The 26,207-nt window shown below is 36.9% G+C and overlaps 2 protein-coding genes across 5 annotated transcripts in view; both read right to left on the bottom strand.

Annotated features, from left to right (window-relative positions):
* The window catches only part of LOC127423037 (transmembrane protein 94-like), a 54,299-nt gene extending 51,027 nt beyond the window's left edge, over positions 1–3,272 (bottom strand). For all 4 annotated transcript variants that reach the window (XR_007894265.1, XM_051667024.1, XM_051667023.1 and 1 more), the window contains exons 1-2: positions 3,145–3,272; positions 323–581 (exon numbers count right to left, since the gene is read on the bottom strand). Coding sequence is in view for 3 of the 4 variants with exons in the window: in XM_051667024.1 (XP_051522984.1) it covers positions 323–346 (24 nt within the window). In the remaining variant the exon portion in view is untranslated. The remainder of the gene's footprint in view (positions 1–322; positions 582–3,144) is intronic.
* A 4,882-nt stretch (positions 3,273–8,154) lies between these two features.
* The window catches only part of LOC127423216 (unconventional myosin-XV-like), a 57,589-nt gene continuing 39,536 nt past the window's right edge, over positions 8,155–26,207 (bottom strand). The window contains exons 40-64 of the mRNA XM_051667355.1: positions 25,675–25,831; positions 23,010–23,100; positions 22,423–22,652; positions 20,577–20,679; positions 20,421–20,480; positions 19,367–19,442; positions 19,133–19,251; positions 18,702–18,820; positions 18,429–18,570; positions 18,119–18,230; positions 17,138–17,423; positions 13,880–13,934; positions 13,719–13,791; positions 13,406–13,482; positions 13,243–13,319; positions 12,802–12,932; positions 12,502–12,596; positions 11,102–11,179; positions 10,872–10,968; positions 10,607–10,755; positions 10,283–10,407; positions 9,317–9,450; positions 9,003–9,136; positions 8,691–8,828; positions 8,155–8,567 (exon numbers count right to left, since the gene is read on the bottom strand). Coding sequence (XP_051523315.1) covers positions 8,469–8,567; positions 8,691–8,828; positions 9,003–9,136; positions 9,317–9,450; positions 10,283–10,407; positions 10,607–10,755; positions 10,872–10,968; positions 11,102–11,179; positions 12,502–12,596; positions 12,802–12,932; positions 13,243–13,319; positions 13,406–13,482; positions 13,719–13,791; positions 13,880–13,934; positions 17,138–17,423; positions 18,119–18,230; positions 18,429–18,570; positions 18,702–18,820; positions 19,133–19,251; positions 19,367–19,442; positions 20,421–20,480; positions 20,577–20,679; positions 22,423–22,652; positions 23,010–23,100; positions 25,675–25,831 — 2,957 coding nt within the window. The 3' untranslated portion in view covers positions 8,155–8,468. The remainder of the gene's footprint in view (positions 8,568–8,690; positions 8,829–9,002; positions 9,137–9,316; positions 9,451–10,282; positions 10,408–10,606; positions 10,756–10,871; positions 10,969–11,101; positions 11,180–12,501; positions 12,597–12,801; positions 12,933–13,242; positions 13,320–13,405; positions 13,483–13,718; positions 13,792–13,879; positions 13,935–17,137; positions 17,424–18,118; positions 18,231–18,428; positions 18,571–18,701; positions 18,821–19,132; positions 19,252–19,366; positions 19,443–20,420; positions 20,481–20,576; positions 20,680–22,422; positions 22,653–23,009; positions 23,101–25,674; positions 25,832–26,207) is intronic.

Raw genomic sequence — 26,207 nt, forward strand, 5'->3', positions numbered from 1 at the left:
TAAATAAATGGACATAAATTATTTTATTATGTGAGAAGAAAGAGACTGCAGACACTAGTCCTTGTTTTCCTGGGACAACAATCAAATACTCAATTTAGAGGCCATTACACAGAAATATTTTAAAACAGAATGCCATGATTGACCAATTGGAATCAAGTATTCCACAGAGCCATGTAATAATAGCTAGCTAATAATTAAGAAGTAATTGTACATAGGTATATAGTGTAGCCTGCATATACTGGCCCTTTTCTGAACACAGTCCAAGTGCTCTAAGACTAAAAAACACTTTCAGCTTTAAGATAAAAGCATCTAAACAACTTACCTGTTTCTTATCCTGTAGCTCCATGGCAACCACTGTCTCACACCATACTCTGTTGAGATGCACAGAGCTGGTAGTCACCGTCGACGCTTGTCCCAATCCCAGTCCTGCTGGCAGAGGAAGGCAACTGTGGCCCCCAGCCCCAAGTCGCTGCACCTGCGGGCACTGCCAGTCTGAGATGAGGCAGTCAGTGCTGTAGCTGATGATGTCCAGGGAGCTGAAGTCAGTGAGAGGGTGGGGCTTCTCTTACATTCAAGGGGATCTGATTGGGGAGAAACCAATAATTAAAAGAGTTATGAAAAAACAAAACAGAAAACATATCAAGTTTACATGTACATCTTTTTCTGGTTCTATGTTCTCGTGGTTATACTTTTATTCCAAAAAAGAGGTTAACATGTTCTACTGCTATTGGAATATTCCTCAATACATGATAATCTGCATATTCTGAACAAACCAAGATTTGTCAAGCACGTTCTTTTCCCGCTATTCTCAACTTGAAGTCCTTAAGATGCTAGTTCTGGCCATTACATTTCTGCACACTCATTTAACCCTTGTGTTGTGTTAGTTTGTGCCAACACCTTTTGTGTTCCTGGTCAAACATGACTGGCCCACTAAGACTGTTAATAAATCACTCATATTGCATATATTATCCCAAGATATTGCTTTAGATCTTTTAGTCAACTTCTTTTTTTTTTTTTTTAGAAATTGTGATTTTTTTTAACATATTAAAAAAATAAATAATTATAGATAGAAGGATTCATTTAACTGAGCTTATACCAGTCTAGTGGGGGGGCACTCCCTGCAGAGAAAAATAATAATTATGTAATAAATTATTAATCACTTGCAAGATCTAAACAAAATAGGTGTCATTTTAAATCTTACAATCAGGACTTTACAATGCATATAGCTGATCCTACCAATTCTCTTACTCAGAGGCCAAACTGCAGTGAGTATTAGTGTATGAAATTCCCACTGACACACTTAAATATAACAGGAGTCTTATCACCTTTTTCCTTATTACTTCCTGAAACATACATATAACATAGACAATGACATATCATCACTTAGAGCAGACTATCCTGATTCAAATGAGCCCAAACACAACATAATATTATATGTAGATATTTAAATATTCCTCAAAAAGTGTACATGGAAAGTCGATGCACAAAAGGGGGTTCAACACATATCGTGTTTGTGTGTGTGTGAGTGTGTGTGTGTGTGTGTGCCCATGTCCGAGGATTCTGTGTGTGCAAACACACCCACACCCACATATGTGCTCATCTAAAGGATTGGGATGCTTTCTAAACACTTAATATTTCTGTATTTTGTAGTGTAATCTATTCATTTCCTATGGCTTTAGACCGGGAACACCACAGGTGTAACAAAGTGAAATAATACCAATAATATTTTATGAAAATGATCTAAAAAATAAAAATACAAATGTTGTGTTCAGATCCCCTGTGTGAACAAAGTCATAGAATTTTATTCCAAATGGATGAAATAAACTAGTTTTCAGGAAATAAATAAATAAATAATAAAAAAGTTAAATGATCCGTTTTGACCGTAACACAATATAAGGGTTAAGCGACTTAATTCTCTTTCACACCACTGACAACAGCACACAAGACTGCAAACTGACCAAACCTTCAGTCCAAAAATGTGTTTGTTCTATTGCTTGACTTTTTACAACTGCATGCAGGGTTAGCACTCAGAATTCCTTAATTACACCCTATTCAAAATAAAGTGTTTACATGAAAAATAATTCCAATTACTGCAGGCATATGCTAGCTGTCTCAATTGGATTTCTTGAAACTGGAAAGTTTTTGTGACACATACAGAACATGAAAGAATATGACAGATTTCCAGTTAATATAGGAATATTCTTCTGTATGTAAACATGGTCGGTGCGAACTTTCCAAACTCTCATGTTGTCATAACAAACAAGTAATGACAGACTCAAATGAAATAGGATAAATTAGGTGATAAGTCTAAAATTAGTAAACAAGATTAGGATCAGTGCAAACATTCTAAACAAAAACAGCTTTTGGCCAACACAAACAATATAGAAAATGTACAGTAAGCTTTTAATCTTTTTGGCTTTCTTGGTAATGAGCTATTTTTGACAAACAAATCACTGAGTGAGTTTGGATTATTCTTTAGAGACAGCTAAACATAATCAACTCTCCTGAAAGCTAACCCTCTCTTCTTGTAATTAACCAACACTGCCAAAAAGAATAACAAAATAATTTACATTTAATCTCATAATTTAAAGAGGTGAGATGGACTGAACTGATTTATAAAGGTGACTATAAGACAAAGGGGAGTGGTGATGCCACCCAAAACAGATTTTGTAAGATTTTATACATTGCAATGGCAATAAAGGATTCATATACAAACCAAAATAGGTAATTTTACTTCAGAAAATATGAAACTGCCATTGAGACAACAACAGAGAGGTTTTTACCTGACAAGTCAGTGGTTAGAGCAATTTTAGACTTAAAGTAATTGCAAGTATTGTCATAAAAAAGTACAATACGACAGATTTCCCCAGTATTATTAGATTTATCTTAACGTAAAAGACAGCTCTCGTTTCCGTGTTGACCATGCAGAGACATGCAAGCGATTGATAAAACCCTGCTGTATGTCGAAGTATTGGAATAATATGTTACATTTACAACCAATAATGTATAAACAGCATTACAACATTTATAATAATCTACATAAACAGCTGGCTGGGTTTAACAGAGGTGGTCTAAGGGTTAAGATGCCGTATTGGTTACGTGAAAGCGGATACCAAAAAGACTACAAACCCAACGTTAACTTACGTTATAGATATGCAATATCAACCTCCCGCCAGTTTCACTGTCAATTATCAAGAATGTTTAAGAAAAAACAGTAATATTCGCCTCCAAATCCTTGGACTCACTCCCTGGTGACGGCCATGTTAGTGATTTGAAGGGCGGATTGTTTTCGTGCAGGGGAGATGTAGTGTAATCTGATTGGCCAGTTTTGTCAAAAGGGTGGGGTTTATTTCATTTTTACCTTTCTGATTGGTCAGTACGAGGAGGCGGTTAATCGGCTTGCAGATGTCTGACTTGAAGGGCGGGGTCTTTGCTGAAGCGTTCCAAGTGTTCGGCGTATGTGATTTACATTATTAAAGGGGGGGCAGAAAAGGTTCCTTCTCCCTGAAAGATATCACTGAAACAAGTGTCCTGAGATATATCACCAACCTCTGTGACACCACTAGATTGTGTAAACAGCAAACTAATATAGTATAGTATATATCAATGTACCCTGGTGATACAATCAGTGTACCATAGTACCAGAACTCTTCTATAAAGGGTAGCCTACAAGTTTAGCAACGAAATGCATAATGTGGCAGTACCACATATATATATATATATATATATATATACACACACACACACACACACACACACACACACACACACACACACACACACACAGTTGTGCTCAAAAGTTTGCATACCCTGGCAAAAATTGTGAAATTTTGTCATTGATTTTGAAAATATGACTGTTCATGCAAAAAAACTGTCTTTTATTTAAGGATAGTGATCATGTGAAGCCATTTATTATCACATAGTTGTTTGGCTCCTTTTTAAATCATAATGGTAACAGAAATCACCCAAATGGCCCTGATCAAAAGTTTACATACCCTTGAATGTTTGGCCTTGTTACAGACATACAAGGTGACACACACAGGTTTAATTGGCATAAATGGCTTTTTATATTGCAATTAGTGTCTGTGTATAAATAGTCAGTGAGTTTGTTAGCTCTCACATGGATGCACTGAGCAGGCTAGATACTGAGCCATGGGGAGCAGAAAAGAACTGTCAAAAGATCCGTGTAACAAGGTAATGGACTTTATAAAGATGGAAAAGGATATAAAAAGATATCCAAAATGCCAGTCAGTACTGTTCAATCACTTATTAAGAAGTGGAAAATTCAGGGATCTCTTGATACCAAGCCAAGGTCAGGAAGACCAAGAAAGATTTCAGCCACAACTGCCAGAAGAATTGTTCGGGATACAAAGAAAAACCCACAGGTAACTTCAGGAGAAATACAGGCTGCTCTGGAAAAAGATGGTGTGGTTGTTTCAAGGAGCACAATACGACGATACTTCAACAAAAATGAGCTGCATGGTCGAGTTACCAGAAAGAAGCCAATGCCACAAATAAAGCCCGACAACACCTTGACACACCTCACAGCTTCTGGCACACTGTAATTTGGAGTGACGAGACCAAAATAGAGCTTTATGGTCACATCCATAAGTGCTATGTTTGGAGAGGGGTCAACAAGTATTTTAAAACAAGTGTGCTTTATTCATAAATCCACAAGATCTTACCTTCACGCTGTGGACGTACTGATATTTCTCTGTGCTCATGAAATTCCAAGAAACAACACAAAGTCATTAAAAATACTCTGTACGACACCTCTGGCCATCTTGTTGTGTCATTCACCCATCCCGTTATAGCTAAGGTGAGTAGATTTTTTGAGAGTTAAACCGGGACGGGGGAAGGGTGCAACTATATTTACATACACACATATGCATGTGTGTATGCAAAGTGTATGTTTTACTTTATATTACATTTACAACAATTTTAATCACATTTAAGCCTCTAAAAATGTAGGGTGAAAATTTTATTTTAATAAGTTCAATTGTAATTTTCTTTAATGTTCTGAACTTGCATGTGTAATAATACGAGCTTTCACTGTTGCAAATTTCATGGTAACTACACATTTTAACACAAATTATTAACAAAATGCATAATGTGGCAGTGCCGTAGAGAGAGAGAGAGAGAGAGAGAGAGAGAGAGAGAGAGAGAGAGAGAGAGAGAGAGAGAGAGAGAGAGAGAGAGAGAGAGAGAGAGAGAGAGAGAGCTGTTCAGTTTGTAGTCCAAAAACCCGGAAGAGAATTTGCCATGGGTTCCCTCTGTATTTTCCTATGGGTTTTTATAATGGGGTTTTGAACTTAAAAATCCCAAACGAACCTTAGAGCACCCTCAATTACAGACCAGGGCAAACTGCTGCCCGCGGGTCGATTTTTAATGAACGTTTTTCTATTAGATCTTTCATTTATCTGGCTTTGGGACCTATCGCGCATCAATAAGCTTTTAATATGCCCAGGGTTGCCAGATAATAAATACAACACCCCAAACAGATATTTATACTTGAACAAATAGGAAATATTTCACCTTATGTCACACAAACTTTATGCAATCTGGCAACCATGCATGCGAGTACATAAAGTGCTCAATAGTGCAATGCTAAAAGAAAAGAGTTGCAGTCACTCCGTGTTCATTCATGAGATTGCGTGTGCTGTTTAGTGCCAGTTCTGCGAGCAAACCTTTTCAGTGGTGATCTTTAGTGAAATCCCAATAGATCTTCGCATCATTCGCACGCGGAGGGAACACGCGAGTAAAACCAAGTGAGAAAGGAATATGTTTATTCTTTGTGTTATTTCTAAAATGCTGAAGTCCCTCACACCTGTATGTGAAGGTTACTCTGGCAGTAATCATTTATCAGTGTCATGCAGCCTGTTTTATTCAGTTGTGTGCTGAATGGGGTGCCAAACATTGACGAGACCCACATCATGACCCATGGGCTTGTAAACAGGTTGATAATGTTCTGAGAATAAAACAAATGTGTCCACTTTGCGGCCAACATTAAAATAAGCTTTTAGAATAAGCGACAGATCATGTGAAAAAAACCGAAGCAATAAATGTTTTGTACATAAAAAACTGTTATTTGCGTTGTTTTAGTAGCATTTAAACAATATATATATATATATATATATATATATATATATATATATATATATATAGTTTAAATGATATATATATATAGTTAGTTTAAATGATATATATATATATATATATATATATATATATATAAATAAAAAAACCGAAGCAATAAATGTTTTGTACATAAAAAACTGTTATTTGCGTTGTTTTAGTAGCATTTAAACAATATATATATATATAGTTAGTTTAAATGATATATATATATATATATATATATATTACGATACATCTCCACTATTTTCAGAAGCACCCTCAGTGATTTTGATCTGGAACCGGGCTTGGCTTACGTGTGCTTGATAAACTGCTTTTGTGAGGAAACAGCTGATCACTTAATGAACTGACCACCTGTCTGCTAATCTTCAACACGTTTTACACTAAAAAATAATTTTGAAATGAACTATGTTTGGAGTTTACTACTATAAAATTGCTGTTGTTTAAAGAGAAGACGCGGACAATTTTGCGACAGGTTGGTGTCAGTTTACGGCTTTCCGCATTCATTTGTATGGTATCAGCAAATGGTGACTTCGTAACACGCTAGTTGACCGTTACGATCTCTAGTCACTCCGACGGCGTAGATTTGGCTTGAACATTGGGGGGTTGCAGCGTTAAAAGAGGGGGCGTGTTAAGTCTCGTAGATATTCCAGAACGGTTAGAATTGTTTACTTACAGCAGGGACAAAAAAAAAAACAAAAAAAAAAAAAAAAAAACGAAATGTTTTTCATTTAGCTTCGTTCTGAGCAGAAGTTTTATTTTTGTGTTCTGGTTCCAGCATTACACAGCCTCCTTTACAAATAGTAACCGGTTAGAACGAAATAAAAGAACAGTTAATAACGTTAATTTTAAATGACATTACTCTTTGCTAAATACTGCACATAATCACCCTCATACCAGCTGCTGTACTGCCAGATCTCACAAGAGAAACGAGGGAAAAACAAGCGAAATAAGCGATTTGCCTCACCGAAAAGAAGTAATTACATTTTTTCCCATGTGGAAGAATTATCAGCATAGAAATCATAACAAGCATAGCTATACTGACATATCAACCAACATTTAGGTAAAACAGAAGGGAGCACACACTCATTGCTTTTGGGTCTTTAGCTGTAATTCGCCTTATGAAACCGATCATCACGAAGTAAGGCCTAAATAAAAAAATAAACTGTATAAATAATTATTTCACAGTCAAAACCTAGCAGCATCAAATTTGTATTAATGCATCATATCTAACAATAATTTAGAAAAGACTTTGAAACAACTGATAAATGTAGGTTTTACACGTAATATTTGTAATGTGCATGCATATGTAGTAATTATATAAAGTTGTTAAAAAGGTCTTCAGCATGTCACTGAAGGCTACATCCACAATGTGCAGTTTGGCAAAGAAATGTGTGATGCAGCGGCTTCCTTCAGGATCAAAGCACATGCTTATCATGATCTACTTAGAAGAGAGAAGACTCATTTTTTGGGCAACAGGAAGTGGTGTAATTCAGAAAATTTACTATGATAAACCTTTTGGTGTTTGGTTTCATCAAAAAATATTTGGGACGAAATTAACCGGTTATTAATGTCTCTGTTACGTAACCTCGGTTCCCTGAGACGAAGGGAACGAGACATTGCGTAGTAACGCATATGGGGCATTATGAGCTTTGACATCAAGATGGTTATGGGGGCCGATGGCAGAAAACTGTGTCCGTATGGTCGCAAGGAGTCTTTCGTCATTGCCACTGACCCGATCCACCCGGGGAAGGTACAATTTTACCTTGAAATATGGATTACGTTACTACGCAATGTCGAGTGTACTGAGTTGTAAGGGAACAGGTTACTATCAGTTAAAAATAGCTTTTTCATCTGAAACGACCGAAAGGGACTTTGTAGCCGTTTTCGTTCCTTGAACTGTTTTTTTTAGTCACTGCTTTAAATGCATTTACAATAAGCTATTTTTAAACAGAATGACTAAATACACAATGATAGATTGTACACTTTTATAAAGTTAAATAGTTTAACATCCACAGTCATGAAAGTTTTTTATTATTATTATAATGATTATTTGAGGGCAAATAATTAAACATGACAATAACACATATACAGAACATTTTCAAAACCAGGTCAACTTTATAAATAGAATAGAAATCATCCCTATTGGATGGCATAAATTCATTATGACAATAAATCATACACGTATTATAAAATTAAACATTTTTAAATCATTAGCATTGATCATATGTAAACTTTTCAAAATACAAAATTTGTCATGTTGTATGGCAGGAAACATTTTTGGAGCATCTGATTGAATAATGTGATAATATTAAGTTGCATATGTAGATTGTTTAATTAGGGGTTCCAGTCCGACTTGATATGTTGCTGTAGGCAGTGGGTTTTACCACCTCCTCCATAATCACAGCAACGGTATGGCAAAGCTCCTTTGCCTGGGTGAGATAGGAGAACCAAATAAATACAAGCAACCTCTATTAAAAATTTCACTGATTAAAATAAAATTTTGCTTGAGAATCCTGCACATGAATATCCAAGACCTGCGTGTAAATAAGTACCTGCTTTAGATTGAAGCTGACAGTCTTGAGACTGGTTGGGTTGCCAAAGTTCACCTCGACTATTGGCAGTTTGTCTTTTTTGGGGCGGATTGAGCGCAAGGACTGCACATCTTCCAGAGCCATTTTCAAGCATATGTTCTGTAATAGCAGTTTGTAAAAGTTTAGTGCTGTGGTCGTTGATCACTTACAACACCACATAATGATGGTTAAAACATCATATGATACAATGCTAAAGCACTGAAATGAATTTAAGCCTATAACCACACTGAATATAACTATATTGTCTTAGATGTCAGGCCAAGGATGCTGTACCTGTGTTTTAGGATCAAGGACCAAAATAACTTCATGGTTGACAGCAATCAAGGAGGGAGAGGGGCAGTTGCGATGGCTTACTTTCTGAGCAGTGAATATATTCATTCCAAATAGTGGCAGCGAACTAACAATTTCTGTTAAAGAAAATAAAAAATAAAAAAAGAGTATGTTTAGAAAATATGAAGAGAAGATCAGGGAGAGAGAGAGAGAAAAGGATGTAAAATCAGTAGCTGGTACATGTGTAAACACCCAGAAATCCAAAAATGCAATTCTAAAAGCAGGATGAGAGAATTTACACAGATTTGTTTACTCACTCAGAAAGCGAGCTTTGGCATCAAGGTGGTTATGGGGGCCGATGGCAGAAAACTGTGCCCGTATGTTCGCAAGAAGTCTCTCGTCATTGGCACTGACCCGATCCACCCAGGGAAGGTACAGTTTTACCTCAGGGCTGATGTTATAAAAACATGAATTACCAACAATGTTTTATAAATAAGGATGATACAGTATTTTTTTAAAGGGATAGTTCACCCAAAAATGAAAATTCTCTCATCCTTTACTCACCCTCATGACATCCCAGATGTGTATGACTTTCTTTCTTCTGCTGAACACAAATGAAGATTTTTAGAAGAATATCTCAGCTCTGTCGGTCCATACAATGCAATTGAATGGTGGCAAGAACTTTGAAGCTGCAAAAGTCACATAAATGCAGCATAAAAGTAATCCATATGACTCCAGTGGTTAAATCCAAATCTTCAGAAGTGATATGAAAGGTGTGGGTGAGAAACGGATCAATATTTAAGTCTTTTTTTACTATAAATTCTCCTCCCTGCCCAGCAGGTGGCGATATGCACAAAGAATGCTAATTGCCAAAAACAAAAGTAGAATGTAAAAGTGGAGATTGATAGTAAAAAGGACTTAAATATCTGTCTGTTTCTTACCCACACCTATTAGGTTTGGATTTAACCACCGGAGTTGTGTGGATTACTTCTGTGCTGCCTTTATATGCTTTTTGCACCTTCAATGTTCTGGTCACTATTCACTTGCATTATATAGACGTACAGAACTGAGATATTTTTCTGAAAATCTTTAATTGTGTTCAGCAGAAGAAAGAAAGTTATACACATATGGGATGGCGTGAGTGTGAGTAAATGATGAGAGAATTTTAATTTTTGGTTTAACTATACCACATTAGGCGAACTATAAGTCAAATTTCAGTAACCAATATCATACAATATTTTGGGGGGATACAAAATCACAGAACTGGAGAGATTTAAATTTACTTTGAGGGTGGTTGGGTCAGTCCGAGGGCGAGGTGCTGAAGAACGGTCAACTCTGCCACCTGCTGGTAAATTGTGGGACTGTTGGCAGGCAGCAGAAGCTTCCCTTCCAGATAATTAGCCAGAAGCTGAAAAACATACATAAACTGAATTGGAAAACAACTAAACTAAATCAGTGCTAAGGAATATTCTGTATTATAAACATTGCATATATTCTTTTATTTTGGAAATGCATTATTGTAACACAGGTTACTTGTGTTAACGTGAATATTACTTTAATATTTCACATAAAAATGGATTCCAAACTGAAACGTGAAGTTTTTGTACCAGCTGGTAGTGGAACTCTATGTAAAGATCATTGTTGAAGTGCAGGGGTTGTTTCCAGATAACTCGATGAAAGGAGAGGGAGATTGAGCCATCATCCAACAAGAAGTCGAACAGATACTCATCAGAGTGAATGAGCCGCACCACATTTTCTAAAGAAATTAGGGCATTTTAATGTACATTATAAATGCATATTTTGAGTTTATATAAGCACTGTATATATGAGTGCATGTGTTTGTGTTTATGAGAGGGACAATGGACTTCTTACCGCCTTTTTTAGTGGCATGGATAGAAAATTCCTTCACCTCTACTGGATTCATGACACCCATCTCTGTACAAATATCTGTAACCACCTCAAATGCAACCTATAGAAACAAACACACACACGCAAACAAAAACATGACATTTAGACAACAACACATCATCGGTTCTAAAAAAAAATTGGTGATAATAAAATGAAAAAAATTATACAGTAAATAAAAAGTGTCCCACACTCACACTAAAGCTGCGAATCTTGCAGATAAATTCAGTTCCACCCGGCAACATGATGGGTAGTCGACGAGAGTTTCTCCCAGTCTGCACACGAATCAGAAATCACACCAAATATAAACAGTTTTACATGCTTTTACCTCGTCTGCTCAATATGACATTCTGTCTTTAAACCGATGGAGATATTTAATGTAAATTTAAAAGAATTCATGTTATATAATACTTGAACAGTTTTCACAATCAAATCAAATTGAATGCATTTGAATTAGAGGTAGACCGATATCTTGGTTTTACCGATTAATCGGTGCCGATAGTTGCTTTTTGGAACTATCGGTTATCTGCAAAAATCTAAGCAGATAGTTTTTTATTATTATTTTTAATATTATTATTGCTCCATGTTCCTCTGTGATCAGCACTGGAGAATTCTACAGTTAAAATGGCTTGGTTCTACAGTATAAGAGCAGCCTCTAGAGGTTAAATTAAAAACAATCTCTGACACCTTGTGGGGATTTGCAGTTGACAATTGACAATATTCATCCATATTTTTATCCTCACTTCAGTATATATTTTGTTATTTTGATTAGATAACCAAGTGCTTTAAAGGTGCACTCAGTAATATAATGGCATCTGAAACTGAAAACTGTTGATTTTAAATGATGGTACTGCATCCAAGCCACTAGGTGTCAGTGTAAGACCAAGATGACATGGACAAAAGTTATTGAGTGCACCTTTAAACTGAAGCGAGGGCATGCAAAGAAAAAAGCAACTATATAGAAACGTGCCCCGTCAGTACATACATCGTGTCTCCAACTTCAAATCTTGTAAATAATAATAAACCTAATTATTATCTGGTGAAATATATTTATGTATAAAACCCTTCATCTGGTGAATATATAGGCTATAAAAAGCTTAATTTGATTAATACTTATTGCTTTAAATATAGAGCATTATAACGGAGCCAAGTCTCAGTCATTTTAAAATAAGTGTCCCTGTGTGATTTGGGCTTAAATATCCCACTTTATGCACCAAATCTTAATTTTTTCGAATTATTCTTGGGATTTTGGTTAAACAATAAACTACATCTCCGATTTCTTTTCATTTTGGTCTCTTGTAGCCTCTGTGTATGTGCCCGTCATGTTTTTTTTAAGATTCTATATATAGATTTGAAAAACAATAGGCCGATTAATCAGTTATCGTCCTTTTCCACCACCTTAGTTATCGTATCAGCAAAATCTACTCTAAATCGGTCGACCTCTAGTTTGAATTCTTGCATTTTTTAGAATACATATTTTTAAATGAAATAGATTCAAATATGTATACTGATGAGTTGGCATAAAGAATGGATTTTAAATTTGATCATATGACGATTATTTTCAATTCTTATTATCATCAATTTCCTATCCACTCACCAAGATTGCCTCCATGTCTGAATGGGAGGGGATATGCCTGCGTCCTCCAAAATTGAGTGATCGTCTGAGATTCTTTTCACACACATTTGCCAGCTCTAAACACAAACCCACACACCGAGACACACACATTTACACTATGAACAAACATAGCTATTCCTTTATGTACTTTCTCAGTAGGTTCTAGTGCAAAAATCGAATTTGTTCTAAATTTGGCTCATATCGAACACCTGTTTGTATAGGGTGATTTTAGCCAATTTGCACTATGAATACTCTGTAAGCTGTTGGAGGTCAATACTGTACCCTGGAAAGGGTGGTTGGCATCCCGGATGATGGTCTCCAGGTGGCGGGTGAAATATGAAAGGAGAGTGTTAGAACAGGGGAAGAATCCGGTCACCAGATTCAGCAAACGCCAACCACGGGTACAGCTCTCCCTAGTAAAACACCAAGCACAAATCAAGAGAATCATAAAATGAGTATGGGAATCGTAAGAGTAGACATCACCCCTGATTTAAATGTACAAAACACTTCTGCACTTACTTGCATACATGAACAATAAAGTTTTGTGACATTCAGTCCATGTCTGTTAGTTTTGAGGCCATCTATATGCTAGTATACTCCTAAATGTTGACTAAATTAACCTTAGCAGTTAAACACAAAAAATGTACAGTCGTCAGGGGTCTTAAAGACATACACAGATGCAGAAAGGAGCCTGTTCTCCCTCTTACATATTCACACACTCACTTGACTGGGTTTTTGGTGGTCTGCTTGACGACTTGGCAGTAGATCTCATCTCTGAGTAACTCTTTCTCTTTTCCAAGCTAAACCAAAACAAGTTATGTTACTGATGGAAAAACACACAATACCTCTCAAATGGAAATTGTGTAGATTTAAAAGGAAAACTCACCTGTAGGATGTATCTAACACAGTCTCCCTCTGTCTGATTTTTCTTCAGAGGCTGATCTAACATAAACTGCATCAAAACTACACAAAGAACACAATACACAAGTGTGTAAAATACTTTTTGCAAACAGACATGCTTTCATGTATGTTTATGTAGTGTACACATGTACCACCGTGTTGGTAGATATAGCTAAACTAAAAGTATCAACGCTACTAACTAGACTGCAATTGACAATATTAACTACTTAAATTATGATTAACTTGTAGCTTGACCCACTGCCCTACTGGTTTATGTTGGGGTACATTAGTATACTTACCCATGAAATTCTGAGCACCCAGATGATTAAGCTCTTTGTCTGAGAAAAGGATAAGGGATTCTTGAATGGGATTCTAATAAAGGTAAACACAATAAACAAAAACATTTAACAAACTATTAAAACCACAACCACTTTGTTATTACTAAGAGCTTCATGCATACCGGAGTGTATTCCACCATCTCATTCCCACCATTAGGATGGTCTTTCATATTTGGTCTGTGAAAAGGAGAAAGACAGAGATCAAAATTCATTGCATTTTGGAATGTACTGTAAAGGTCAGTTTATACGTCCACGTTAAACCTACTGTATGCTGTAGGCTTTACATTTATAGTTCTGCGTTGGTGTGTCTGCATCGTTCTGCGAGCACACAGCCAAAATGCTGAAGTACTGAGAGAAAATATCTCCATTTCCGAAATAATTATACATTTTATAAATAAAAACAATGTAATTCCAAGATTTAAAAGTACTTTTTAAGTTATTGTAGCATTAAAACGAGTTTAAAGTTTTTGCACATGTTGAGATTTAGGTACATATTATTTATTATGCATGCTGTCTGCCTTGCAGAGAGAAAATAAATCAGGCATATACTGTACGCTTGCTCTTAGTCACTTAAATAATAATAAATCAATATTTTGGCATACTTTGACGCTCAGCGCTGACCAAAAAAATCCCTTAAATGATTTAATAACTACTTGTTTGACCAACACAATATGGGTGTTGTTTTAATTCTAGGAAGCTGGACTTTACAATGCATATGGGCAATATAACCAACCCTTAACAGGTGCTTTTTAATTGTCTGACAAATTGAAGTGTTCCATTTTCATAGCAAATAAAAAAATGATTATTTACTGTAAACCATACCGTCAGACATTTGGTCAAAACATCATACAGATCGGAAAGTTCTCAAGTAGAATACAACAAATATTGTGTCACTCACATACCAAATATATATCGCGTAAAAGCCCCAAGAAAAAAGCTTTTGGAGTTTATAAGTTGTAAAAAGATGTGTCGTTTTGTTACAGAATATAAAATAAAAACTTAAGATATTTTCAATTAAAACAATGCTTTATTTAAAAATTTATTTTGACTTGCTGCTCCTTTTCTTTAAAAAAAGCAAAAATCTGGGTTACAGTGAGGCACTTACAATGGAAGTGAATGGGGCCAATAAATGTTAAAATATTCACTATTTCAAAAGTATAGCCACTAAACATAAATAATATGCGTGTTAACATGATTTTAGAGTGATAAAATCGCTTACTAACCTTTTCTGTGTAAAGTTATAGCTAATTTTAACTTTGTTGCATGACTTGTACAACCCCAATTCCAAAAAGGTTGGTACAGTATGAAAAAGGCTAATAAAAACAAAGTAGTGATTTGTAAATTATTTTCACCATTTGCTATATTGAAAGCAATACAACTACACATTATATTATGTTTTTCCTTGTGAATTTCATTGGGGTTTTTTATGTACAGTAATTTCAAATCAGATGATTGCAATACACTCCACAAAAGTTGAGACGGGCAATTTAAGACTAATAACAATTTGATGAGTTAAAATAACAAGGCAATGTGAAACAGATGTTAAACAGGTGAGGCAATCATGCCATAGTATATAAGGAGCCTCCAAAAACAGCCTAGTCCTTCAAGAGCAAGGATCATTCGAGACTTGTCAATTTGCCAACAGATGCTTCAGCAAATAATCCAGCACTTTGAGAACAATGTTCCCCTAAGACAAATTGGAAGGATTTAGGGCATTTCACCCCCTACACTGCACAATATAGTTAAAAGATTCAAGGAATCTGGTCAAATCTCGGTGCGTAAAGGGCAAGACGAAAACCAGTTCTGAATGCGCTTTAAGACATCATTGTCTTAAAAAACATAATTTATCTGTAATGGATATCATGAACAAGGGCTTGGGATCACTTTAGTAAACCTTTGTTAGTCAACTCGCCGCTGCATCCACAGATGCAAGTAAAGACTTTGCAAAGCAGAAGCCCTACATCAACACTGTCCAGAAGCTCTGCTGACTTCTCTGGTCTCGGTCTCATCTTAGATGGAAAGTAGAACAGTGGAACCGTGTTTTTTGGTCCGATGAGTCCACATTTCACACATAGTTTTTGAAAAACACAGCCGTCGTCTTCTCCGTGCCAAAGAGGAAAAGGAGCTGTTATCCGCATCAGGTCCAAAAGCCAGTGTCTGTATGGGCCAGGGGTGTGTCAGTGCCCATGGCATGGGTAACACGCACATCGGTGAGGGCACCATTAATGCAGACAGATATGTATAAAATTTGGAGCAGCATATACTGCAATCCAGCACTGTCTTTTCCAGTGGTGTCCCGGCATTTTCAGCAGGACAACTTCAAACCACATACTGGCTGAATAAGCAGAGAGTGCGGGTGCTAGATTGGCCTGCCTGCAGTCCTGACCATCTCCATTTGAGAATGTGTGGTGCGTTATGAAGCGCACAATACGGCAACGAAGACCCCATACAATTGTGTAGCTGAAGACCTGCATAATGGATGAATGGGGGAAAATTCCACTTTTTCAACTTAACTTATGTCTTCAGTGCCCAAATGCTTAATAAGTGTTATTAGAAGAAATGGTGATGTTTCACAGTTGTAAGCACTCGACTGTCCCAACATTTTTGGAGTGTGTTGCAATTATCTGATTTAAAATTATTGTACATAAAAAAAAAAACAAACAATAAAATTCACTAGGTAAAAACATCATATAATTTGTAGTTGTAGTGCTTTCAATATAGCAAAGGGTGAATATAATTTACAAATCACCCATTTTTGTTTTTATTAGCATTTCTCATACATTTTTCGGAATTGGGGTCGTAGATATGTAATGTCAACAAACCCTAAAAATCTAAATTTAAACAACTTTACAGCTCAAATAATACAGAAGTTTCTTAACAGAAGAATTAATTTAAGTTCTTTCATAAAATGATAAACTTCACATTTCTGCCTTTAAATCCTCCAAAAATTGGCCCAATTCACTTCCAGTGTAAATGTCTCACTGCAACTTCGATTTTTGCTTCTTTTTTTTTTTTTAAAAAAGGATGCACAAGTCGAAATAATGTTTTGTTGTAATCAACAATATGCCACAAATGCTGTCGATTGACCTGAAATATTCCTTTAAGATGTAAAATATGGCTATGTGATGGGCAAAAAAATGGGCATCTTATTTTTTGAGGGGGCACAATGGCAGTCCAAAAAAAAAATTGTTTATTATTTAAATGTTGGTTTAGTGGTACAGCGTTTTATTGTGCAAGAGGGCCAAGGTTCAAATCCAGACCTAATATAGACCTATACATTTTAATAAACCAAGCAAAATTTCAGCTTAACAGCAAATGATAACCATGCAAATTCCATTTTCTAAGTTTGATTTCCTAAGGAAGCTTCCAAAAATCCTCACCTGCCAATGGCATCTGTGAAGAATTGTTTGGCAAACTCAGTCATGGGATACTGCTGACGGTCTGATTCAGATCTCTGGATGGACATCCCCTCCACACTGTGCTCATTGCTGACTGGCACTGAGCGGACAGCAGGGATATTGGGAGAGGTGCTAGAGAGTCTCATACTCTTTCTCCTTTCAAGCTGTCGTTCCATGTTGCTGCTGTGGTAGTCTGGTGGGGCACAGGGCTGAGTGATGTCCACTGGGAAGAGTCCGGAGCGGCCTCCAGTGGAACCAAACATCCATCCTGCAGAGATGACACACCAGTAAATAACTTTTAGGGCTAATGCTGTACTACTCAATCTTCTACATTAGTGAAATTCAGTAAACAAAATTTCACACTTGTTTTTGCTTAAAGCTGTGGTAGGCAATTTTTTGGAAGACCAAACATAAGATGTTTCTACTACGTGACAGATATCGCTGAAATAAATGTCCTAAGAAATTACGACAGCCCTAGGCTCTGTAAATGGCAAAAATAATCTGAACCTGCATGTAAGCTATTCAGACAAATTGAAGGCGGTTTGGTTGAGAGGTCCGACATGTCAACTTCTGGCTCAACCAATGGAATGAGTTTGGGGCGGGACTACCTCTTTGTTCCAACAGTGGCCAAAAAATGATAAAATGGGAGAAAATCCCAAATGCTTACATTGACAGAGTGTTTAGACTCTGAACACATGGGGTCACTGGGCATATATTGGCCCCAGAATATCACAGAGAAATGGGGGTGGGCTCTTTTGACTTGGATTAGACTCCAACTTTGTGGTGGCGAGTTTTACATGGACATGCACCACTGAGATTTTCTTTTAAAGATGTACCTGGTTATTTTTGCAAATACAACTGGTGCCACTAGTGGTGCAACAAATACAGTACACACAGCAGTTTTGAAAGAAAAGTTTAAGTAGATCCCCAATCCAAAGTGGTTTTCCCAGGTTCCCTTCTCACCATCCTTAAGTCCATCCATCTGCAACAGTTTGATGACATCACCTCTTTGGAAGCTCAACAGGCTCCTGTCATCAGTTACATAACTCTTCACAGCTATCACATAGTCTGAGTCCTGCAAAAGGCCAGTATACATTTGCATTAGACACTATTGTGTCTAATGCAAAGAAATCATCTGGTACAAAAAAGGGAAACAAAGCACACAAGACAAACATACAAGACAATAAAATCCTGATGATGAAGATGCATTGTGTTAACTAGTTCATAGACTTCACAGTAAGTGTAGAATAAAATAACTGGGTGAATTGAACACCTTGATCAGTTCCATTAGGAAGAGATTAATGACAGCAGCGATCTGTGGAGACTGTGGTGAGAGAAGTTCTATCTCCTCATTACTCAAAGAGATCACCACCTTTCCAGCTCCTTGTTTCTGCACTGACAACATCTGTGCATAGCTTAACAAAAAAGCAGATCATTATACATTCTGAAACTGCAACATTCTGAAACTGCAACATGATACAATGGTATAAATAAAGCACACAGGAATAGGCACATTTAACTTCTATGTCCTCAAAGATATTCCCACCTGTAGCTGTGGAGCAGTTTCAGATGTTTGGGATTTATGCCTGATGCTCTGGCCAACTTCAGCAGTCTGATTCCTCTATGAGACACACCCAGAATCTGAGCGTCTCCTCCATTTCCCACCTGCAAGAACAGAAAAGATTTGAGACTGCAGAACAAATATCTGTTACCCCTTACTCAACCGTAATTGTGCTGGTGCTCTTGCCAGAGCTGGGCCAGGGGATCTGCGAACCTCTTTCAGAACTAGTCTGGGTTCCCACTGATTTAAGAGCCAAATTATTACATAACTATGTTACTACATAACCTTTATGCACCTTACTCGTAGTTTTGAGAGAACATATTTTTTAGTGCTGAGCCAATTTTATTGGATATAATTGGTTTAAAAGGGTGTACGTGTGTTTGTGTGCATTATGTAGGAAAAAACAGCTACTTTACCTTCACATTAAAGAGACGTGCAAAGTAATTGGACCAGTTGTCCCTTGCTGCCATGACGATTCTTTTCTTCATTGCGTCATCTTCTAGAGAGCTGATGCTGGCTCCAATATGAAAACTCGCTGGTGAGAAAGATGTCAACTGAGATGAGAAACCCAGTGAATTATCCATCATAGTTTATCTGGATTATTATTTGACTGTGGTAAATTGTTTCTAATTATGAAACTTCCATCATACCCAACAGGTCTTTCATTTTTCGCCGTTCTTCACGTGAAATCCTCAGACAGGAATCCGAGTAAGTGTCCCTCATTATCTGTGGTTTACAAGGAGAGTAGATGATGTGTTTGTAAACTTACAAAATATCTTCATTTGGAAACTTTAATAATATACATTGTGTATAGAACAAAAATGTATATCTCCTCATGATATGACAAAGGGTTTTTTTGGTCCCCAGGACCTGGCTAAAAAGACCATCTTAGACTGGCAATTTCCATGCTGGTCCTGTTGGTTAATGCTGGTTAGTGCTGTTCTAGCTGGTGGACCAGCATAGCCGTGCTGATCACCATTAAACAATACTAGTCAACCATCATGGTCTTTCTGGTGAAGCTGGTTAAAGGGATAGTTCACCCAAAAATTTAAATTCTCTCATCATTTACTCATCCTCATGCCATCCCAGATTTGTCTGACTGTCTTTCTTCTGCAGAACAAAAACAAAGATTTTTAGAAGATTATCTCAGCTCTGTAGGTCCATACAATGCAAGCGAATGGTGATCAGAGCTTTCACCTCCAAAACAAATCACATAAAGGCAGCATAAAAGTTCCATAAATCCAAATCTTCTGAAGCAATATGATAGGTGTGGGTGAGAAACAGATCAATATTTAAGTTATGTTTTTACTATAAATATCCACTTACAAGTGGAGATTTATAATAAAAAAGGATTGAAATATTGATCTGTTTCTCACCCAAAGCTATTGCATCGCTTCAGAAGACATAATACACTGGAGTCGTATGGTTACTTTTATGCTGGTGTTTTTTTTAATTTTTGGACTTTCAAAGGTCTGGCCACCATTAACTTGCATTGAAAGGACCTACAGAGCTGAGATAAACTTTGTTTGTGTTCGGCAGAAGAAAGAAAATCATACACATCTGGGATGGCATGAAAGTGAGTAAATAATTAGAGAATTTTCATTTTTTGGTGAACTATTCCTTTAAGAAGCCTGGTGGGGACAACAGCACACCAGCATCCCAAACCCAGTGGAAGCCAAACAAGCAACAAAGTTTTCTACTGACCTGCTCACAGAGTAAATTAAGGATGTATGGGTGGTTGAATTTTTCTCTGGGATAGAAAACCTGGGCACAAGAGAACACAAATACAATGAGAGATTTAACCAGTACAGAAGGGGCCATGATAACTGGACTGAGTCATCATTCATGCAGAGTTCTTACCTCCTTGCGCAGGAAGAGTTTGCCAGGCATACTGGAGTAGGAAAAGTGCACACTGGCTGAGAATCGATGCATCTGGGAGCGAACACTCTCCTCCTCTGCCATTCTGCTAAACCGATCTTTAGAGACGCATAGAGGGTTTGAAAGACAGATCAGTGTTGATGATTATACAGCAAATGGAACAAGTTCACACTGAGTTTCGCAACATTTCAATTTTAGATACAAAGTTGCACAGCTTGCCTCAAATTTGGATATGGTTATTTCCTGTTTTGCAGTACGTTTTCAACTCTGTAACTTCAAAATAATAATAATAATTATATGTTTGTGTTGTAATTCATTCAGTGTTGTATTTCAAAAATATTCTACACATGAAGTTATTCAGATAATATCATATTGAAATTGATACTTTTTCTGTAATTTGATCAAACAGAGACGTTGTAGTGTGAGACAAAACAGGGACTGAAAACGTTCCAAGGAACAAATATGAAGTCCGAAACAAGTGGAATTTTTTGCAGAACATAACCAAAAACAGGAACAAAGTCCCTTTCAAATGTTCCAGAGTGAAAAGTCATTTTTAAATGTTGGTAACTGGTTAATCGGTTAATTTTGTTCTGATAATTTTTTCATGAAACCAAATTCTAAATGGTTTATTACAGTAATTTTTCGAAATTACACAGCTTCCTGTTGCCCACAAAATGAGGCTTCTCTCTTATTAGTTGAACATGATAAGCATGTACATTTGCAACCTTATTAACCATCCTTTAATTTCATTCCAACCGATTACTAATTGGAAAGGAGGCAGCGGAATGCTACAACCCGAACGGAAAAATACTGTTTCTGCTCAAAACGAACCGAAATGAAAAACATTTAATTTTTAATCTGAGACAAACCAACTAATACCATAAAACATCACAGAATTCAAAGTTCAAGTTCACTTAATTTTTGTATTGTGAAAAAGTAACTTTAACTGATATGAAATCTTTTAATACTGTAAGGTTAGGGGGCCTGGTTAGCTCAGTGGCTACCACCCCTGGAGTTCACTAGTTTGAATCCCAGGGCGTGCTGAGTGACAGCAGCCAGGTCTCCTAAGCAACCAAATTGGCTCGGTTGCTAGGGAGGGTAGAGTCACATGGGTGACCTCCTCGTGGTCCATATAATGTGGTTCCTTCTCAGTGGGGCACGTGGCGAGTTGAGCGTGGTTGCCGCGGTGGGTGGTGTGAAGCCTCCACATGCGCTATGTCTCCGTGGCAATGCGCTCAACAAGCCACATGATAAGATATGCGGGTTGACGGTCTCAGACGCGGAGGCAACTGGGATTCGTCCTCCGCCACCTGGACTGAGGCGAATCACTACGCGACCACGAGGACTTAAAAAGCACATTGGGAATTGGGCATTCCAAATTGGGAAGAAAAAATAAATATAAAAATACAAATAAAAAAAAAAATACTGTAAGGCAAGTTTATTTATATAGCACAGTTCATACACAATGGCAATTCAAAGTACTTTACAAAAATAGATACATACATTTTTTTAAAACAAATTAAGAACATGAAATAAGAATAAAAAGTAATACAATTAAATTAAAAAAGTTAAAATGATTAAAATGAATAAAAAAGAAAAAGAATACAGAAATAAAACGATACAGTGCAATCAGTAAGTGCAGCACAGAGTTCAGTGAATAAATGCACAGCTAAACAGATGTGTTTTCAGTCTAGACTTGAATGTGACTACTGTAGTTTTAACATTTCATCCAGTACATTAGAACATGAAAATTTAAAGCAAAATAGGAATGATCCATATATAATATACCTAACCTATTCATGAGCTCTCAGAATGTCAAGCATGTCACTTACTTATTCCGGGTGCAGGCATTGGTGGAGGGTCAGGGACGCTAGAAGGTGGAGAGGGGGTGGGGTCTTGATGTGGAGGCGGAGCCTGTGATCGCTGTGAGCCAAAGAGATCAGCTAATGAGAGCTGCTTCTGTCTCATATTGTTGGAGATGGTGCGAGGGCCACGGGTGGAGGACTCAGGGGGTGGAGGGGGTGGAGGGGGTGGAGGAGGCATATCATCCCATTGTTTCTGGGCAGAAAGAACATGGGAAAGAAAAATCTTTCAATAGTTTCTTCAAGGCAGAAATTAGATCAAATGCAGACTTTTGCTTAAGTCTCCTGCTTCTCAGATGTTTCTTCTGATAAAAAAAAAAAGACCCCAGTAATCTCACATTGAAAGTGATGCAATTAAAGTGAATGGTGACTGAGGCTGCCTGTCCCTATTTTTGTGCCTAACAACATTTGTGTTTCACGTAAGAAAGTAAGTCATTTGAAATGATATGAAGGCAAGAAAATGCTATTTCAGTTTGGATAAACGATCCCTTTAAGCATTAAAAAAACTAAAACCACTACATTATGGCATGTCAACTAAGCCAATATCATTTACCTTCTGCTGAGAAACAGGTCCTTGAGCTTTGAGAATGGCCAGTGCTTCTTCTTTTGGATCATTTTTCTTTACAAAGTGCTTGGCCGGAACCCTATGAAAATCAAAGCCCACATTATTACCAATAGTCAGCAATATTCCACCTCTTTAAAGTCTGGGAATCATGCCAAAATTATTAGGTCAAAGCAGCAGAATATTGTACAAGCATTTACTAACATTAGAATTTGGATTAAAGTCAACATGAAATTGTGTTCTCAACCCATTTTATTTCCACAATGTGACATACTGTATTTTTGAGAAAAACATTTTTATAATATCAAGTATTTCTGAAATAAACATGTTTTGGATCACGATAAGCAGCAGCTATATGACAGGTGTTTGGAGGGGAGGGGCTGATAAAAAGAGGGCTTGGTGACATCAGCCGAAAAGAAAAGGTGTTTCAGAGGCGGAGTTAGTTATAACATTCAGACAAAAGATTAAGAATGCAAAAATGTCTTCTTTGGAATAGCATGCACTAATAATGGATCATTCACAATAATGATACAAAAAATAATGACCATGAACGTGTTAAAGGGGTCATGACATGAGGAATAAAATTTTACTTGATCTTTTGACATATAAGAGGTCATTGTACTATAAAAACATACTGTAAGTTTCAGAATTTAAAACTTCCTCCTTAGAAAAATAGAAAAAGAGCATTTATTTAAACCAAGCTGCAAAAACGGCTAGTTTGGAATTAGTGTAACTTGTGACGTCACAAGGACCAAATACATCTGCATATACAACACCTATTTTTCTGTCATTGCACCCTTGGCCCCGCCCAGTAGTGCTCAGTCAGTCACACAGGTGAAGAGGAGAGAGATGGGTATGTCATGGGAGATTCATCCAAAGTGGCTTACACAGGACATCTTCATGTGCCTATCTGGATTTAAATGTTTTTCTTCAAAAACATGCACAGACAGACATCTTTGATCACTTGATACATATCTCAAGATGCGGTGTCAAGTTACAACTCTGAAGAGAAGCTCTCTGTCATTCATCTGCTGCCTTGTGTTCTTTCGTCTATTTGTGCTATTTTTAGTTGTTGGTGTATGAAAACATGATGGAATGATACTGGAAACTGAATGTGGATGTGTCTTCAGCATATTTTAGAGTGGATTATATGTTATATTGGCTCATATCATACCAGTCATAATACGATTTAAGCTTTGCAAAGGAACTGTTATTGAAGGATGGGGCGGATAAAACACTTGGAAGCGATCGCAAAACTGTGAGTAAACAGTTTAATTCATGAATATTTCATATGTCATGACTGTGTGATAGTTTATAGTGCTGAGTGATAGTTTATAGTGCTGACACCGTGTTTACACCGGGCGCGTCCATTGACACAATGCAATGGCTTGAGGATGTCTACACCGAGAGCATCAACACGAACTTTCTAAACCATTTATTTGTGTTGTTGGCAGTAGTCATACACATCTGGGATCGCATGAAAGTGAGTTAATAATTAGAGAATTTTAATTTTTTGGTAAACTATTTCTTTAAGAAGCCTGGTGGGGACAACAGCACACCAGCATCCCAAACAGGGCCGTAGCAAGGTATTCTGGGCCTCCTGACTGTATATTGGTCAGGGCCCCTTTCCTATTAAAAAAATACAGTTTAGAATTTGTTGTGGGGCCCCCCTTGACCTGTGGGCCCCTAGAATCATTACCACCTTTCACCCCACTAGCTATGGCCCTGATCCCAAACGTCACCTCATGCAGCGCCAGGCTTGGGAAGTAATGGAATACTTATGTATCGGTGTTCTGTAATCAGGATACAAAAAAATGTATAACTGTAATCCGTTACAGTTACATAAAAACTCAACGTATTCAGATTACAGTTACATTTGGTAAAAATTGGGATTACTAGCAGGATTACAATTTTCAATATATAAAAAAATAAACAAAAGACCCTCCTGACATAAAAAGATAAAGACCGCTGCTTGCTTTAGAGTGGTTCAGATATGACCAGATGTGTGCTTGAGATCTCTTCTGGTTCTCGTGACTCACATGAATCTGGCGCCACTGTCGCATGCGCAAATAAAACACATCAACACTGTTGTCTCACATCAACACAGCACTCTCCTAATGAGGTCATTAAAAGGGCTGTTTCATCGCAATTGCCACTGGAGAAATATTAAAATTTTTGTGGAAATTCAAACATTCTTGTCACTTCAGTGGAGAAAAGGGAAACAACATTACAGTTCAGTGCAATTTATACATTCCAGCTGTGAAGATGCAGTGTTTTTCCAAGGAACCGATACATAATTTAAAGAAGGATTTAAAGTAAGAACCACACAAAAATCAAGTTAACTAGAATAGCTAAAAAAAGTCATAAGTGTTCCCTAATTTCACGGTCAGACCTTCTTTCGATTGTTTTCGTGGGAGCAGGAAATGAAGCAGAGCGTTTCAGAGAAGGCCAGAGCAGGGTGCAAAATGATCATACATTACTAAATTATGACTGTTTTAATGCAAAAACAAAAAAAACTTTAACACTATCAGTGGACTTCAGGGAAGATAATAAAGCTATATAAAAATGAATATTTCGTGACCCCTTTAAAAAAGTAAATATGGTCAATTTTGATTTCATGTTGACTTTAATATCAGGCCAGCTGTTTTAGGCTCACTTGACAGGTTCGAAGGCTTTAGGTTCTGGAGAGGGCCGGCTCTGATACCACTTAATAATTTCTCTAATGTTACTAGTAGGTTCTGGTTTAGGAGAGGTGGGTTCTGGAGATTCTGGTTCGATTTCTGTGATTTTAGGAGGTTCTGGGAGGGGTTTCACTGGGTAAAACCAAAAACAAAAGAGAGTTAATGCATTTGTTTATACATTATCATTTTTAAGTTGACTATATGATGGTTAAAAAACAAACAAACATAAACAATGAATTAAAGGGATAGTTCACCCAAAAATGAAAATTCTGTCATCATTTATTCACCCTCATGTTGTTCCAAACCAGTATGCTATTATTTCTTCTGTGGAAGATGTTAGGCAGTATGTTAGTCTCAGTCACCATTCACTTTTATATGGAAAAAAATATGCAATGAAAGTAAATGGCTGTTAGTCTCAGTTTACTTAACATCTACTTTGGTGTTCATCGAAAGTCAAACAGGTTTGGGACAACACAAGGTTGAGTGAACCATTACAGAATTTACATTG

Source organism: Myxocyprinus asiaticus, chromosome 32 (genome assembly GCF_019703515.2).
Source record: "Myxocyprinus asiaticus isolate MX2 ecotype Aquarium Trade chromosome 32, UBuf_Myxa_2, whole genome shotgun sequence".
Lineage (NCBI taxonomy): Eukaryota > Metazoa > Chordata > Actinopteri > Cypriniformes > Catostomidae > Myxocyprinus > Myxocyprinus asiaticus.